General features: G+C 30.2%; 3 protein-coding genes across 3 annotated transcripts; 1 reads left to right on the top strand and 2 right to left on the bottom strand.

The window, feature by feature from the left end:
* Positions 1 to 8,583: 8,583 nt before the first annotated feature.
* Positions 8,584 to 9,697, bottom strand: Ripalpha (RPA-interacting protein alpha). Its single transcript, XM_065500756.1, has 4 exons — positions 9,515 to 9,697; positions 9,364 to 9,441; positions 9,052 to 9,305; positions 8,584 to 8,994 (listed from the first exon to the last, which is right to left on the bottom strand). The coding sequence occupies exons 1-4, from the start codon at positions 9,635 to 9,637 to the stop codon at positions 8,832 to 8,834; spliced, it is 618 nt and encodes a 205-aa protein (XP_065356828.1). The 5' UTR covers positions 9,638 to 9,697; the 3' UTR covers positions 8,584 to 8,831.
* A 1,783-nt stretch (positions 9,698 to 11,480) lies between these two features.
* RpL7 (ribosomal protein L7) lies at positions 11,481 to 12,861 on the top strand. Its single transcript, XM_065502070.1, has 3 exons — positions 11,481 to 11,613; positions 11,704 to 12,002; positions 12,184 to 12,861. Exons 2-3 carry the CDS (start codon positions 11,704 to 11,706, stop codon positions 12,641 to 12,643), a joined length of 759 nt encoding a protein of 252 aa, XP_065358142.1. The 5' UTR covers positions 11,481 to 11,613; the 3' UTR covers positions 12,644 to 12,861.
* Positions 12,862 to 15,291: 2,430 nt separating this feature from the next.
* Sas10 (UTP3 small subunit processome component Sas10) lies at positions 15,292 to 16,857 on the bottom strand. Its single transcript, XM_065502069.1, has one exon. The coding sequence runs from the start codon at positions 16,782 to 16,784 to the stop codon at positions 15,360 to 15,362; it is 1,425 nt and encodes a 474-aa protein (XP_065358141.1). The 5' UTR covers positions 16,785 to 16,857; the 3' UTR covers positions 15,292 to 15,359.
* Between the last annotated feature and the right edge of the window lie 606 nt (positions 16,858 to 17,463).

Below are 17,463 nucleotides of genomic sequence, written 5' to 3'. Positions count from 1 at the left end.
ATTTTGCTGTTATTTTGGTTTAATTTTATATTCAAATAAAGTTAAAATTTGAATAATTGCTTCAAATAGTTAAATGATGTTTTTGCTGCTCTGAAAAAGTTGGATATAATTGTAATCAATGTGTAAGGAAAGAATTGATATACTAAATAGTGTATTTTCAATAGTTATTTTATTTCCGTTTCCTGTTGGAGTAAAATAATTTTACACCAAGAAACTATTTTTATTGGAATATTGAGAATATGTTGCAAAGTCATATCAAAAAGCAATAGAACACATTCATTAATATATCATTAATTTAGGTATTAATGAAAATTTAAATAATAAATATGTAAAGGAAACGTTTGAAATTATTTAATTTTCAAAAATACTTTGTTGTCCTGTGTTGATATCCATTTTGTATATTGGTATTCATTTTGTACTAGAAGTTATTTTATTTTGTTAACATTCTTCTTTCTGTTGAAAAAAATAAAAACAATTTTGGTTTAAAATCTTATTTCAAAACCACAGATTGAGTATCGTATAACATGGAAATGCGGATGCAAAATACAATATTTGGCTTTTTTAATGATTTTCTATGTATATACGGGTTTACTTAAAGGGTTTTTTATAAAAAGCTGTCATTCTAAAAAACAAGTATGAAATCTATAAAATAAAATATTTATGTCTTTGTTTGACCTTTAAAGGGAGACAGGTCCCTAAAAAAAATTCAACATTTGGGAGGAAAATCTCTTCAAAATACTCCAAGGTAACTTAATTGAATATCAAGAGAGGAAATTTATTCTCAATCTGTTAGCTGGTCTGGTTGCTATCGCCACGCGAAATTTCTAAAAAAATAGCGTAATGCTGTTATGCAATTTGCCAAAGAACATTTAAAGTGGTCAGTTCCTAGTCTAGTACCTAGCCTGGTTCCTAGTCTAATTCATAGTCTAGTTCGTAGTCTAGTTCCTTGTATACTTCCTAGTCTAGTTCTTAGTCCAGTTCCTAGTCTAGTTGCTAATCTAGTTTCCAGTCTAATTCCTAGTCTAGTTCCTTGTCTAGTTCCTAATCTAGTTTCTAGTCTAGTTCCTAGTCTAATTCCTAGTCTAGTTTCTAGTCTAATTTCTAGTCTAGTTCATATTCTAGTTCCTAGTCTAGTTCCTTGTCTACCTCCTAATCTAGTTCCTAGTCCAGTTCCTAGTCTAGTTCCTAGCCCAGTTCCTAGTCTCGTTCCTTGCCTACTTCCTAGTCTAGTTCCTAGTATAGTTCCTGGTCTAATTCCTAATGTAGTTCCTATTCCAATTCAGTCTAGTTTCTATTCTAGTTCCTCGTCTAGTTCATAGTCTAGTTTCTAATCTAGTTCCTAGTCTAGTTTCTAATCTAGTTCCTAGTCTAGTTCTAAGTCTACTTCCTAGTCTAGTTGCTAGTCTAGTTCCTAGTCCAGTTCCTAGTCTAGTTGCTAGTCTAGTTTCTAGTCTAATTCCTAATCTAGTTCATAGTCTAGTACTTTGTCTAGTTTCTAGCCTAGTTCCTAGTATATTTCGAAGTCTAGTTTCCAGTATAGTTCCTAGATTAGTTCCTGGTCCATTTCCGAGTCTAATTATTAGTCTAGTTCCTAGTCTAGTTCCTAGTCTAGTTCCTAGTCTAGTTCCTAGTCTAGTTCCTAGTCTAGTTCCTAGTCTAGTTCCTAGTCTAGTTCCTAGTCTAGTTCCTAGTCTAGTTCCTAGTCTAGTTCCTAGCCCAGTTCCTAGTCTCGTTCCTTGCCTACTTCCTAGTATAGTTCCTGGTCTAATTCCTAATGTAGTTCCTATTCCAATTCAGTCTAGTTTCTATTCTAGTTCCTCGTCTAGTTCATAGTCTAGTTTCTAATCTAGTTCCTAGTCTAGTTTCTAATCTAGTTCCTAGTCTAGTTCTAAGGCTACTTCCTAGTCTAGTTGCTAGTCTAGTTCCTAGTCCAGTTCCTAGTCTAGTTGCTAGTCTAGTTTCTAGTCTAATTCCTAATCTAGTTCATAGTCTAGTACTTTGTCTAGTTTCTAGCCTAGCTGCTAGTCTAGTTCCTAGTATATTTCGAAGTCTAGTTTCCAGTATAGTTCCTAGATTAGTTCCTGGTCCATTTCCGAGTCTAATTATTAGTCTAGTTCCTAGTCTAGTTCCTAGTCTAGTTCCTAGTCTAGTTCCTAGTCTAGTTCCTAGTCTAGTTCCTAGTCTAGGTCGAAGTCTAGTTTCCAGTATAGTTCCTAGTCCACTTCCGAGTCTAATTCTTAGTATATTTCCTAGTCTAGTTCTTAGTCTAGTTCATAGTCTAGTTCCTGGTCAAGTTCCTAGTCTAGTTCCTAGTCTAGTTTGAAGTCTAGTTTCCGGTATAGTTCCTAGTCTAGATCCTAGACTAGTTCCTGGTCTTTTTCCTAGTCTAATTCCTAGTCTAGTTTCTTGTCTTGTTCCTAGTTTAGTTCCTAGTATAGTTCCTACTCTTGCTCCCAGTGTAGTTCCTAGTCTTCTTTTTAGTTTCATTTCTAGTCTAGTAGCTAGTTTGGTTCATACTCAAGTTCCTAGTCTAGTTTATATTCTAGTTCTTAGTCTATTTCCTAGTCTGGTTCCCAATCTAGTTCGTAGCCTAAAAAAATTATTTTAAAACATTTTGTCTTAAATTAACATTTATTTTTCAAACTCCCTTTGTACTGACCATGTTTGTGTTTATTTTTTGGTATATGGTCAATGTTTGAGTGAATGAATGAACGAACGAATAAATGTAAGTGTGGATATGTGAAATATTTGTTATTTAGTATTGTTAACATTATTGTAAACATTTTATTGACCATACTCTATGATTTGTACACTCAGGTTCTGAAAAAGTAAATGAGCTACTAGATACTTCAACAAATACAGTTAAACACAAAAATTAATGGATAAATTGTAAAGGATACATGGAAGAAAATCATGTTGATATTAAAAATTGAGTTAAAAAAAGTTAAATCAAAAACGTTTTCAGATTTTGAATATTTAATTTTTTCTCAAAAAATGTAAAAAATAAAATAAATTTGAAAATGTCTTAATTGAGAACCTTCCTACATTAGCTTAATAAAGTAAATTAATCGTCCTCGAAATAATTTCAAAATTGATCACGAAAAACCAATTTTCTTTTAAAAAAAATCAAAACTATAAATTTAATTACATCAAACACTGTACCATTATATATATGTATATCTCTAGCATTGCACTGTAATGATTTTAAACTTAAACTAATATTTAAGCCAAAACTACATGTTACACATACATTTATCTATTTACTTTGTCAATACATACTTATGTACATCCAAAAAATATTGCACACATATCCTTTCCTGTACTCCAATCCCTGTACAAGTATAGCATGTTAGTCAATATTTGATTTGGTTTAACAATTTACAAAATATGTACATTTGTAAATACTCAATCCACAAAATGGCTTTTAACTTTACTTTCGAACAGAATCTTAAATATTTAAATATTTCCTTTATAGGAAGGACAGGAGTACAAGTGTAAATGCACCACAAGTTTGATAACGACAACATGACTTCCAATTGTTGGCAATTAATGGAATACTATATGGAAAATCTGGAGAAATTCATTGAATAAATAGTGTGTAATGAAAGTGGCAACATTAATTACACTATCAATATAAACAATTTCAGCAGCTTGCAGTGAAATTAATTGAAAATGAAATTAATAAAACAATTATTTATTTAAGGTTTAGATTTGGAATTCATTTTATTACGGAAATAATATATGTATAAGGTGACCAGTCGGAAATTATAATAAGCAAAATCGAAATTTTGTTACGTTTTAATTAAATAGCAACTTAAACAAGAGTAGTAAAGACAATTTTTATTAAAATATCAGAAAGAATTCCCGAAAAATCAATAATTTTTCACTACCAACTTTCCCAGGAAAAACTTATTTTTATCAAAAAGTTATACGGGAATACAAAATTAATTTTTTTGTTAAGAATTAGTGTGCTGAATTCCCAATAATTGATAAATTCACTGAAATTTATTGTTGGGGGATAAGCTAGTTCCTATGCGCATTTCACTGGTTGCTTAGGCCACATCATCAGGAAACCTTTTCCCAAAAGGCTTTAGAAAAACTAAAGATATTATACAAATAAAACAATAGAGTGAATGAGAATTACAGACACTCAAGCTTTATTTGTAAAAATATCAAAGCTTAAACAAAACACCAACAATAAACAGTGAGTTTATCTTATCTTACATTCCCTATTTTATTTTTTTTATTTTCTTCGTTTTTTAAATTTAATGGACTTTGAGATATCTATTATTAGTAGGGGGCGGATTTTCATGCATTTATTATTGGAAAATATGCGCCTAAAATATGCTTCAAAAAAATCAAAATATGACCTAAAAATTTAAAAAATATGCACTTATATTTTTGTGCAGAAACATAAAATAATTAAGTTGGATTTCGAAATGTCAAAAAAATACACAACACTTTTGCCAGCAGTTAGAACTTTTTAAATTATACCAGGAATTAAACAATTATAGTTCTAAAACTATTTTTAAAATAACTTTTCTTCTGAAAAAACGATGGATATTTATATTAGTTGTAATATCTTGGTATGAATACTTGTTTAAAGCCATAGAGCTTCTATATTGTGACTTTCCTTTTAAAATCATCAATAATGTTCACTTGGTCTGATCACTTGGCTGACTCCAATTTATATATTTTGGGTAATTTGACGTGCTATTTGTAATGCAGAGAGAAGTCAATTGGTTATACATCCCATGTAATCTAACATAAAGACAATTGTCACTTAAGTGTCTCTATGTAATCTATAGTGTAGGGACTTTAAACGTTAATTGTGTAGTGCATTTGTCTCTCTCTAAGTTATCCAAAATCAATAGTTTACGACAGTCTCGTACAACTGCTTGGAAATGACTGTCAGGAGCGTTTATTGTGTAGGTGAAGTTACAAAATCTTTCGATAATGAAATCTCTTATAAATCGAATGTGCAATGAAAACAAATATGAATTTTTTCGACACATTTACTACTGAATTTTTGATACTTAAAAAAAATAAACTTTTTTGAAGCAAAATGTTTTGAAATGATAATTTTCAATTACTGATAGAGAAATGAAGGACTTAATGCCAGTTTCTCGATGTCGAAAGAAGTTAGTCGATAAAATTGACTGCTATTTCTATAACAAATTCGACAAAAAAAATTTTCTCGAAACAATGTATTGCTCATTAACGACAAAAAATTATATTTTTTATTAAAAATTGGCATAATATACATATAAATATGCATTTTGAAGTAAAATATAACAAAATATGCATTATCAATAAAATATGCAAAAATATGCACTAACAAATCGATGCCATTTTGCAGTAAAATGTGCGATTCGGATAGATAATTAGTCTACATTGTATTTGGACGTTCGAGAAAAAACATGCATTTGCATATAAATCCGCCCCCTAATTATTAGATATCCATATTGTATATATTAATGACTTAGTACCTAATCCAGATATAGATTTGTATCTATATCTGGATTACTAAGTTTGACTTTGGCCGAGGTTGAACTGGTTGTTTCCTTATATCCCATTTGTAAGCCGATTTTCTCGATTTTAAATAACAACCGAACCGGGTCTGAATCTTGTATGTAAGTTATTTGGGGGCTTCGGAAAGTTGATTTCAACATACAGACTGCCAAACGGACTTGGTTATATCGACTCCGCATAGTCTAGTTCATAATCTAATTCGTAGTCTACACCATTTCCAATTCTATTTCAGAAATTTCTAATTATATTTCAGAAAATTCCAATTCAATTTCAGAAATTTCCAATTATATTTCATAATTTTCTAATTAAATTTCAGAAATTTCTAATTGAATTTCAGAATTTTCCATTTGTATTTCAGAATTTTTAATTTATACTTAAAAAGTTTCTAATTGTATTTCAGAATTTTCCAATTGTTTTTCAGAAATTTCTATTTGTATCTCAGAAATTTCACTTGGTATTGCTATAGAATTTTCTGAAATACAAATTGAAATTTCTGAAATTCAATTTTAAATTTCTGAAATATAAATGGAAAATTCTAAAATATAATTGGAATATTCTGAAATTGAATTAGAAAATTCTGAAATATAATTCGAAATTTCTGAAATTCAATTGGAAAATTCTGAAATATAATTGAAAATTTGTGAAAATTAATTGGAATTTTCTGAAATATAATTAGAAATTTCTGAAATACAATTGGAAATGGTGTAGTAAACAGTTTAGTTCATAGCATAATTCAAAGTCAAGTTCCAAGTCTAGTTCCTAGTCTATTTTATAGTCTAAATCATAGCCTAGTTCATAGTCTAGTTCATAGCCTAATTCGTAGTCTAGTATATATTCTAGTACATAGTTTAGTTCATAGTCTAAATCATAGCATAGTTTATAGCCTTATTTATAGTATAGTTCTAGACTATGAACTATATCATCATAGACTAGTTCATAGCCTAATTCATAGTCTATTTCATAGTCTATTATAGCCAAGTGCAAAGTCTAGTTCATAGTCTAATTCATAGTCTAGTTTATAATCTGGTTCATAGTCTTAGGAACTAGACTATGAACTAGTCTAGTTCGTAGTCTAGTACATAATATAATCATATCCTTATTCATAGACTAGTTCATAATATAGTTCATAGACAAATTTATAATCCAGTTTCAAGTCTAGTTCCTAGTCTAGTTCCTATTCAAGTACCTAGTTTTATAAGACTGTTAGGCCCGGTCCACACTGTGAAACATTTGCTGCAAAACATTTTTAAATTCTCGTGTCCACACAGTGAAGTTTTCGCTTTTCAGTTTTTAACATTTCTGTGCAGAACGAATACGAACGAAGAAATGTGGATGACATACTCAACAAAAACTTCATGTACATGAAACAAAGTTTCCTTTTTCATTCCTCTTTCCCCGTTCACTTATGCTGAATTCACCCATGAGTTTCTGAAACATTTTTTGTTCGGAACAATTTTTTTTTTATATTTGAAGTCTCTCTCAAAAATAGAACGTCAAACTACATATAAAAAAAATGTTCCGAACAAAAAATGTTTCAGAAACTCATGGGTGAATTTAGCTTTAGTATTTTTTTAATATATACTTTTATAAGTCTACGTACGACCACAATTTTTACCACTTTATTAGAGAAAACCCGGTAAATAAAAAAATAATAATTTGTTTGTTTGAAATCTATTTTTATTGCTATGCACCAAAAAAAATGTTGTTGCAATGTAAACTTGCACTTTGAAAAGAACATGGAATTCTGGAAGCGAGTTGTGTTCACTGATGAGTTGAAGAATAACATATTTTGAAGTGATGGGAGAGATAAAGTATGGTGCAAAACAAATACAGCAATGAATCCGAAAAACTTACTGGCTACAGTTAAGCATGGTGTTGGCCGTGTGATGGTTTGGGGTACTGTCGCTGCTTCTGGAGTGGGAAAGTTAGTGTTTATTGAGGATAATATGCATTGTTATCAGTACAAATCCATTTTGGAACAAAATTTGAGAGCATCCGTTGATATTTTAATTTAACTCTTGGTTAAAGTTGAATTTTTCAGCAAGATAACGATCCGAAACATTGGTCTCAAATTTTCAAAGATTGGCTCCATGATAATTGTACACACCACCTCAAAGCCCGGACTTAAATGTTATTGAGCACGTGTAGGAAATTCTACAACGGAAGATCCGAAAACATCTTATTACTTGTGCACCAATGTTAAAGGAGAACCATCCAGAAGAATGGCAAAATATAACGTCCGCAGAACTGGAAAATTTAGTTGCTTCGATGCCCAGACGCTTGTAGATGCCCGTGGTGGCCCAACGAAATATTGAATTTAATGAAATTTTAAACTTTTGTCAACATATTTTTTTAATTTTTTGTGAATAACAGTTTAAATTAATTATAAATTTACCGATATTTTTTTGTAATATTAATAAAAATGCATTTGAAATAAAACTGCATCATTACTTTTACTTATTATGGTTTAGAAGTCCGCGAGTTACGAAAATAATGGTCGTATGTAGACTTTTGTCGGTCACTGTATATTAACAAAAAAATAAGAACATAATTAAATTAAAATTAAATTTCAAAAAAAATGGTAAATTACACTCTGATTTTTTTACATTTTAAAAAACAAACAAGATAAAAAATCCAAAAAAAAAATATTTTTATATTTTTTTGTGGAATTTTATTAATGTTTTTGTTGTGTAAAAGTGTAAAAAAATCAGAGTGTAATTTTCCATTTTTTTAAATGAATAATAACCTTATTATTATGGTATTAACAAATAAATAGAAAATGGAAATTTTCTGGCCCTTTTTGCGACTCAGTATTTGGGCAGTCCACACGTACCTTATTGGATTGTAACCTCTCGGTTATTGCTAGAAGTGTCATGCTGGATTTACCAAACCTATGTTTATATGGATCTGTTTAAAATGGATCCTGCCATTTTAAAATATTTTTAATGGTTTCCAAACAGATGTTCCACACGAATTCTTATGCAGATGAAGTGGAATTTTTTTCTTTTTATTTCATTTTATTTTATAAAAAAAATTATTATGACACGGTGGTATAAATAAAACAAATATATTATTTTCTTCAAGGAATTAATTTCAAACAATACTCATAACTATGGCTTACAAGATACTAAATATTAGTCAACCCTAAACTGAAAATTTACTTTGTTTAACTCGAAATTTCAATATTCAGGGAGGACTATATAACCTAAATTTATAACAAAAAAATACAATATCAAATAAAATAGAAAATTTCAAATAACAAAATACATAAATATATCAAGACTCCCAGAAATTCTTTTCTACAGTGAACAAAAATAATCACAATTATCACACATGCCCTCCACTTGTTTGGTCAAAGGATTAACAAAGAAATTCAATTTGTTTAGACATTTCTGTTCATGTTCATCCACACTGTGGGAAAGTTTTCCACGCAAACCCTCCATATTGGCCGAAAAATTAAAACTAATTTATGGTTTTAGCATAATTGTAAAATAAAAATTACAATTCAAAACTACTTACTTGGCATTACATTTGCATCTGTAATTGTAAGAACCATCTTTGGCCTGAAAGATTACCAAATTTGAGACTTGACAAATGGGACATACTAAATCTTGTGAAATGGCCACTTCAATTATATAGTTTTGTTCCTCCTCCAATTGATCGACAAACCAGTCATTTAGTTCTTCCTCTAATTCATTATAGATTTCATCTTGCAAAGTAATATCATGTTCCAACTCAGCCAATTCCTGGCGTACAATATCTCTTAGGGAAAACTTGAAAAAGAAATTAAAGCATAAAAAATAAAAACTATTACCAAATTCCCTTATTTACCGGTTCCCCAGCAGCTCCATCTGGACGATTGTGTGAAAAGCCCAATTGGCGAGCTTGCTTAACACGTATGCGACATTTCTATTTATTATCAGACAAAGAAAATGTTTTTAATTTACACAAAAATTTTACCATTTTTTAAACACCAACTAACCTCTCTTAAAAGATCCCGAAGTTTGGGCGTACCAAAACGATATAATTTAGCTGCATTTTTCGATTTTAACTTCTGCTCAGCACTGGTATGATATACCGGACTACTAGGACATTCCAAGGACATGTCGCTGGTTTAAAATATTTGGAATTTTCCACAATTAGAAATAAAGCAAAGGCGGCAACAAGTTTGTTTAAATGCAGTCAGCTGTTGTTTGTTGACAGCAGTGATGTTAATTTAGCAATTTTCTCATGACATTTAAAAACAATTTAGCGGAGGAAAAAGTAAATATAATTATTACCTATCTAGCGATTTGTTATATGACAAATTATTATTAGTATTTCTTATTTGATATGAAACTTCTTTCAAACATGACCTCTCTTATTAAAACATTAGGGAACAATACCCGAAAAGTACCGTTTTCTCAAAAAATCCCTATATAGCGGTTATTTTTTTTAGAGTCAGCTGTTGTTTGTTGACAGTAAATGTTAGTCAAGACAACAACCGGATGTGCATGTGCATACTAAGCATATATAGTAATTGCCATATTTTGGTAAAATAGTTGTTTATTTTTTGTACTAAATATGTTACAGTTATAGCGTTTTAATTGCCCAATTCACAATTGGTGTCGTAGCGTTGTATCGTTGTATGTCGTAATTTTTTTTATTAATGTTTTGTTTTTGTTTCGAAAAATTTGTTTTAAAAATATTTATGACATACAATGCAAGGTTTAGAATAAAAAGAATAATTTTTAAAAATTTAACAGTTCATCAATACCTGATGAAGTTTATCACATATATTAGGCAGAAAATAAATTATATAGATTTTAAATATAGTAAATATATGAGGGAAATAACAGTTTTATGGAGAATTTGACTAAAATATTTTTATAAATGAACATCACTTTGAAGTTGTAGTTTGTAATATTTTGCAGAAAAAAACAGATATAATAAGCAGATTTTTAAAATTCTCATCAACGTTCAATTGTTAACTAAATGTTATTCACAACAAATTTTGAACTGAAAGAGACATGGTTTATATATTTTATCAGAGTGATATATATTTTTTTATTTTAGATTTTAATAAAAATTTTAGTACTTTTTTTATTTAAAGGAATGGTTATATAAATTGAAGATAAATAAATAAAATATTTGTTATAAAAAAAAGTACTACATATTTGTATACAAAATCTAATTTAATTTTGGATTTTCCTAATGAAGGAAGGTTAGCGAAACAAAATTTTTACAAAAAAAAAAAAAAAATATTTCAAAAAAAAAATGTAGTTTGTTTTTAACGTCAATAACTTAATATTATTGTAAATTTATAGCAAAATTTTTGTGGGTAATAATTTATTTGGCTACAATCATATTAATTATCAAAAAATATGTATAAAACTAAATATGTTAAAATAAAATAAATTTTTATTTTATTGAAAATTAATTATGTACTTCTAAAATTCAATCAATTCTAATCTTTATATATATAATTCTTCTGTACGTGTGTTAGTAACTGAACTCCTCCTTAACGACTGGGCCGATTTCGATGAAATTTGTTGATCTATATAGGAACAATGGGCATGGTACCTCCCATACAAAGTAAACATTTATTAATGCATATCTGCAGTCCTATTATAATGGCAGTCTTCAAACTTTGTGTGAGCTATGGCAGAACAACGTTTGCCGGGACAGCTAGTTTTATTATATAAACAATGTTTATTTCTAATTTGATAATTTAAAAAGATACATAAAAAGATATTTTATTTTTTATTTTATTATTATAAAAATTATTTTTATACATATCAATATTTTGAGAATATTTTTATATAGAAACACAATATATTTTTAAAATATCTTTAACTTCTAATTTATTTATGTTTTAATTAAAATTTTACTATTAATATTATTTTATTTTTTTCTCTTTTTCTAAATTTATCGAATTTCCTCACCATTCATATTAAAAATTTAATATTCTTTCATTCCGTACACTTCCCAAGTGTCAAAACAGTACTAAAAATCCGCCATGTTTACAGTGCTGACAACATTGAAATTAACTTCCTTTTGCCTTTTCCTTTTCTCTTTCAACGTGCACTGTGACAAGTAAAGGTTAGTGAATTTTTTGGTGTTTTTTGTGAAAAATCCTCAAATAATACAGTGAATTGTTTAATAATCAGTTAAAATGTGTTTTTTACATAGATGCCTGCCACGGCCGCCAAGAAAACCGAAGCTAAAAAGCTTCCCGTTGTGCCCGAATCCAAATTGAAGTTCGCCAAGAAGGTGATCAGCAAGCGTGCTCAAGAAACCAAAAGAAAATTGAAGCGCTCTGCCGTTATTGCCCAACGCAAACGTGAAAATTTGGTACGTGCTGAAAAATACCAAAATGAATACATCAAGGCTGAGAGACGTGAAATTAAGTTGCGTCGTTTAGCCAAACAACGTGGACAATACTACGTTCCCGGCGAATCCAGATTAGCCTTCGTTATCCGTATTCGTGGGTAAGTGTTTAGAGCAGACTATCCTAACAAAAAAAAAAAGCAAAGGTTTTTCAAAGTGGATCAGACCAATCGTGTCATTTGTTTACAAACATAACCTTTCTTTTTTACAATGGATAATCTTGTGTGTTTTGTGTTAATGTTTATGGTCTCGCCCATTAATGTATTTTTATTTGTATTTTAGTATCAACAAGGTTGCTCCCAAGGTACGCAAGGTCTTGCAATTGTTCCGTTTGCGTCAAATCAACAATGGTGTCTTCATCAAGTTGAACAAGGCCACCATCAACATGATGCGTATTGCTGAACCCTACATCACCTGGGGTTACCCCAACTTGAAATCAGTCCGCGAATTGGTCTACAAGCGCGGTTTCGTCAAGCACAACCGTCAACGCGTCCCCATCACCGATAACTTCGTGATTGAACGTAAAATGCGCAAGGCATACAACATTCAATGCGTTGAAGATATGGTTCATGAACTCTTCACCGTTGGCCCCAACTTCAAGTACGCTTCCAACTTCTTGTGGCCCTTCAAATTGAACACCCCCACTGGTGGCTGGCGCAAGAAGGCTAACCATTACGTAGCTGGTGGTGACTTCGGTAACCGTGAAGACAAAATCAACAAATTGCTCCGCAGCATGGTCTAAGCAACACTTTCGTTTTATAAATAAGAGTTTAGTGTTTAGAATTGATTTGTTTAATATTTTTCTGGATTCCCCCTCCAAACAATAATTGCAATGACATCTAGCTAAAGGAAGAGAAAATTGTGGGAGAAACGCTATTAAAGCGTTTTAAATGATTTTTTATATATACTTTTAAATAAAAGTGGAGAAAATAAACATGTGGAAACAAAAATATTAAATTATGGGCATGGTTGTTTTTATTTATTTGTTTGTGTTAGGAACAGTTGATTCAAGAAAATTTTTATATTTGGAATCTTGTTACAAACAGTTTTGTTTGAATTATGTTCTTGCATTTAAAATTCAAGATTATTTTGAGTTTTTAATTTTAAAATTGGGTTGGATTGATTTATATCTTGCTGTTGATCAGCACAGCCGATAGCTAGCAAAATTTAAATTTTGTTTTTGGCAGCTGTTAATCAATTCAAACGATCATTAATTACAAAGAAATCACTGGACTTAAAAAGCATTTAACATACAAATTTGAACCATTTCGAATGTAGTTACGAAGTAACCCGTAGCTTTTAAGGCAAATTTAATAGATGGTATTTTGAGAAACTAATATAAATGATTTTTGAAAAAAATAGATTACATTAATAGGAAAAGCACAGATAAATAAGCCACATTTTCATCTTTTTATAATGAATTAAAAAAATTTTATACCTACACAAGGAAAAGTTTTTAGAAAAATTATGAATAAAAATTCCCCGGGAGTTTTTCTCATTTTTCCTATTCAAATTCAATGGGAAAAAATTCCCGGGGAACAAACTCCCGCGGAATTTTTTATTCATAATTAGGCTGTTAAGTTCCCTTAAATTTTTATAAAAATATTTATTTCGTTATTAAATAATTTTAAAATTATAATAAAATTAGCTCTGTACACTTACCAGACATCAGAACAATACACGGATATAAGAATGTCCATTCGATATCGAGTAAAAATTATGCTCATTTTCTTATTTTAGATTATGACATTAATTTACAAAATTAAAAAAAAATATATAATCGAAATTACTTCATAGATCATTCGATCATGAATACGGTAATTTGGCCCAGTTCTTATTATAAAACACAAAGTTTAATTCAAGATAAAGATTGAAAATAATGTGTGCTGAGTAAAAATTATGGTTGAACAAATTTTTTCGTGAAAATAAATATTTGTCGGAAAAAATGTTTGATTGTCTTTTAATTTAAAAAATATTTGTTTGACATTTTTTTTTTTTTTTTTTAAATTTGGTAGAAAAATTTTTTTTTAGAGAATTTTTTTTTTTTGAAAATTAAAATTCGATCTGAATTTTTGTGGCTTTATATCGTATTCATAATGTCTATGTTAATTGTTTAAATCCTGATATTGTAAAAAATCTAGGTATGTAGTGGATTTTTGCATATATCTCAACCATCTGTAGGCCGATTTTCTCGATTTAAAATAACAACCGATCCAAGACTGTAGCGGATATATTGACGTATCAAACATGTGAGTAAATTATTTGGGGGCTTCGGAATATTGATTTCATCAGACAGACAATAATTTCCGTATTTCGCTTCTTCAGAAAAAGTAAAACGAACATTTATTTCGGAATCAAACTACTTTCAGTTTTGAAAAATTTTTAATCAATTTCCGCAACAAAAACTTCACTTTTGTTATAATATATAATCCTAACTCAGTTGTCAAAAACCTATGTATGTGGTGCGAGTAAAAAACTATCAGCCCAATTATGAATAAAAATTCCCAGGAGTTTTTACCCTTTTCTCATTTTTACTATTCAAATTTAATGGGAAAAAAATCGCGGGGAACAAACTCCCGAGGAATTTTTTATTCATAATTGGGCTGTATGTGAAAACAAAAACTACACCCGTATGTGTGATTATTTTGAGTAATTATACCCTTCACCTTTGTGAGAAGGATATATATAAGTTTGTCATTCCGTTTGTAATTTCCCCAATATAATTTTCCGACCCTATAGTGTATATATTCTGGATCCTTATAGGTAGCAGAGTCGATAAAGACATGTCCGTTGAAATCAACTTTCCGAAGCCCCCAAATAACTTACTTCATACATCAATATCTTCGGAATTCTTCCTGCTCGGTTGCTATTTAAAATCGAGAAAATCGGTCCACAAATGGCTGATATATAAGGAAAAACCAGGACAACCTCGATTTTTGACCTATTTCTGGATTACTAAGTCATTAATATAGACAATATGGATATCTAATGATAGATATTTCAAAGACCTTTGCAACGACGTATATAAGACCATACATAGTAAGTTGGACCTTACTATATCGGAAAAAATATTTTTAACCCGAATTTTTTTTCACCATTTTTTTCGGTAAATATTAAAAAAAAATAATTAAAAAACCAAAAAAAAAAAAATCTAAAATTTAAAAAAAAAAATAATTCCAAAAAAATTTTTTACAAAAAATTAAAAAAAACTTTGGAAAAAAAATTAATTTTGTTTACCTAAAAATATTTAAAATTTTTATTTTAAAGTATAATTTGGTGAAGGGTATATAAGATTCGGCACAGCCGAATCCAAATAACAGCAATTAGTGTTAACGTTACCTTTTAATTCTTTCGAATCGTTAGCCAACCTTCTTATTTACCAAAAAACTCTTTTTATTTATCTAATAAACTTTATTTTCAAATAAAATATTCCATAATTATTTACACATTTCATTACATTAAGTCCTAAACTTAACACTCTTACTAACAGTAGCCTTAATACCCGAAATTTCACCGCCATATCTTGAAGTTTCTGTGCGCACAGTGCGTACCGCACCCTTGCGTCTGATCAAAGCCTTACGATATTTACCACGATGTTTAACGCGAGGATTACGTTGCTCCTTCTTGCGGTGAGGCATAAGACCTTTGTTCTTGGCAATTTGATAGGTAATACCACGACGGGCCTCGGCATCATCTTCCTCCTCTTCCATATCATTCTCATCGCCGTCATCATCATCCTCACCATCATCTGAAGACATTTCAGCCAAAGTGGCCAAATCTTGATCAACACCTGCCTCTGTTTTGGTTTTCTTTTTGGCGGGACCTTCTTTAGTTGCTTTCGCTTCGTCATAGGCTGATAATATACCCAACTTCGATTGTTTAGCACTACGTTTCTTGGGTTGTTCATCCTCTGGTAGTGGTGGGAAGTTTTTCAAATCTAATATTTCGAATTCATCACCATCCTGTATACGTTCGAGTAGAGCCTCCAATTGTGGTTTAATAATATTTTCATGTTTGTCTTCCAATTGACTTAACAATTTCTTCAGTTGTGTCAGTCTTTGTATAATGGGATGATTCTCTATGGAAGTTCTTTTAGCTTTAAGCAATAAATAAAAAGCCAAATTGGAACAGTAAGTCAAAGCAATATTTTGATAGTGTTGAGCAAACTGTAAAGCTGGTATCATGTTCAAATTCTTTTCATGCACATGACGTAGAACGGGAGCGTGTAATTGCTGGATTTCTTCCAAGTAGCCCTCAAAATCTCCCACAAGTCCCGCAAACTCAGGCGAATCTTTTTCGAATAATTCCAAACGTTCTCTTTTGCTAAGGCCGGAAAAATCAGCTTTTAGTAGAGTACCCTTTAATGATTTATCCTCTTCGTCTGTGCCATCTTTCTTTGATTTCTTCAACTTGCTAAAGGCTGAATCCAAGGCGAAATCTTCTTCCTTCAATTGTTTGGCCAATCTCAATTGAATGGACTTGGCTTCTTCTTCTTCCAGTTTAGCCAACTCCTCTTCTTTTTCATTGTAGGTGCTATAATCTTGATCTACAAAGTCTGTGTTATAGTAAGCACTGGTTTTCTTGCCCCAGTATTTGGTATCCGGTAAATCATCATTTACTTCAGCTCCTTCTATATCACTATCAGCCAAACCCATTTCATCGTCGTCTTCATCATCGTCCTCTTCAGCTTGTTCATTATTGTCTTCATCTTCGTCCTCTTCTTCCGATTCGGTAAAAGCTAAAACTTCTCTTTCCTTAGGCAGATTTCGTTGTCTGCCCTTTCGCACTTCTTTTAATAATTCTTTTTCTTCTTCACTATACTCATCTTCGGAATCTGTGGGTTCATATTCTTCGGCATTATTTTTAAATTTAATTTTATCCATTTTTAATTAAAATTATTCCAAATTATTTTTATTTCTTATATTCTTGTACGGAAAAATAAACAAAACACTGCTAGTAAATATGCACACGTGCAATAGCGATGGGAGAGTGTAAAAGTGACAACCATTTGTTTTTGTGAAACGTAGTGGAATGAAACACAAATAAAATAAAGAAAATAAGAAATATTCACTTGTGTAATTAAAATCGCTTGATTTGAAAATAATTCTGTATTTCTGATTTTAATTTGATGTTTTTTATATTAAAACAAATTTGGAGTTTTTGGTACAGAAATTGATTATAAATTTTAGAAAAACAAATAATTCCAAACATAATCTATTCCATTTGAAAATAGAAAGTTTTCAAATGGAATAGGTAGATATTTCGTTTTACTTTTTCTGAAGAAGCGGGATACGGAATTAATTCCACTTTCGATCGTAATGGAATTCTGCGACAGGCCTGTATATAGGGATATATAATTTCATAAAAGTCTGTAATAAAAATAATTAAAATAAAGAAATTACTGCGGAACGAATGATAATGAAATTAAACTTATCTTTATGTTCTAAGGAGCTTAAGATGTTTTAATAACTCCAAAACTTCGTATAACTGAGGAATGTACAATACATTTAATTTCTGTTACCTTTGACCTCTAATATCTCGAGTTGCCAATTTTGATTTCAC

This window comes from Calliphora vicina, chromosome 2 (assembly GCF_958450345.1).
Source record: "Calliphora vicina chromosome 2, idCalVici1.1, whole genome shotgun sequence".
NCBI lineage: Eukaryota > Metazoa > Arthropoda > Insecta > Diptera > Calliphoridae > Calliphora > Calliphora vicina.
The sequence above is the reverse complement of the archived record's forward strand: the minus strand, read 5'-3'. Positions and strand labels throughout refer to the sequence as shown.

Coding starts and splice junctions, on each gene's coding strand:
- RpL7 (XM_065502070.1), top strand. CDS start 11,704: ATGCCTGCCACGGCCGCCAAGAAAACCGAAGCTAAAAAGCTTCCCGTT. Junction 12,003..12,183: donor TTCGTTATCCGTATTCGTGG/GTAAGTGTTTAG, acceptor TTTGTATTTTAG/TATCAACAAGGTTGCTCCCA.
- Sas10 (XM_065502069.1), bottom strand. CDS start 16,784: ATGGATAAAATTAAATTTAAAAATAATGCCGAAGAATATGAACCCACA.
- Ripalpha (XM_065500756.1), bottom strand. CDS start 9,637: ATGTCCTTGGAATGTCCTAGTAGTCCGGTATATCATACCAGTGCTGAG. Junction 9,442..9,514: donor TTCGGGATCTTTTAAGAGAG/GTTAGTTGGTGT, acceptor GATAATAAATAG/AAATGTCGCATACGTGTTAA. Junction 9,306..9,363: donor ATGGAGCTGCTGGGGAACCG/GTAAATAAGGGA, acceptor TTCTTTTTCAAG/TTTTCCCTAAGAGATATTGT.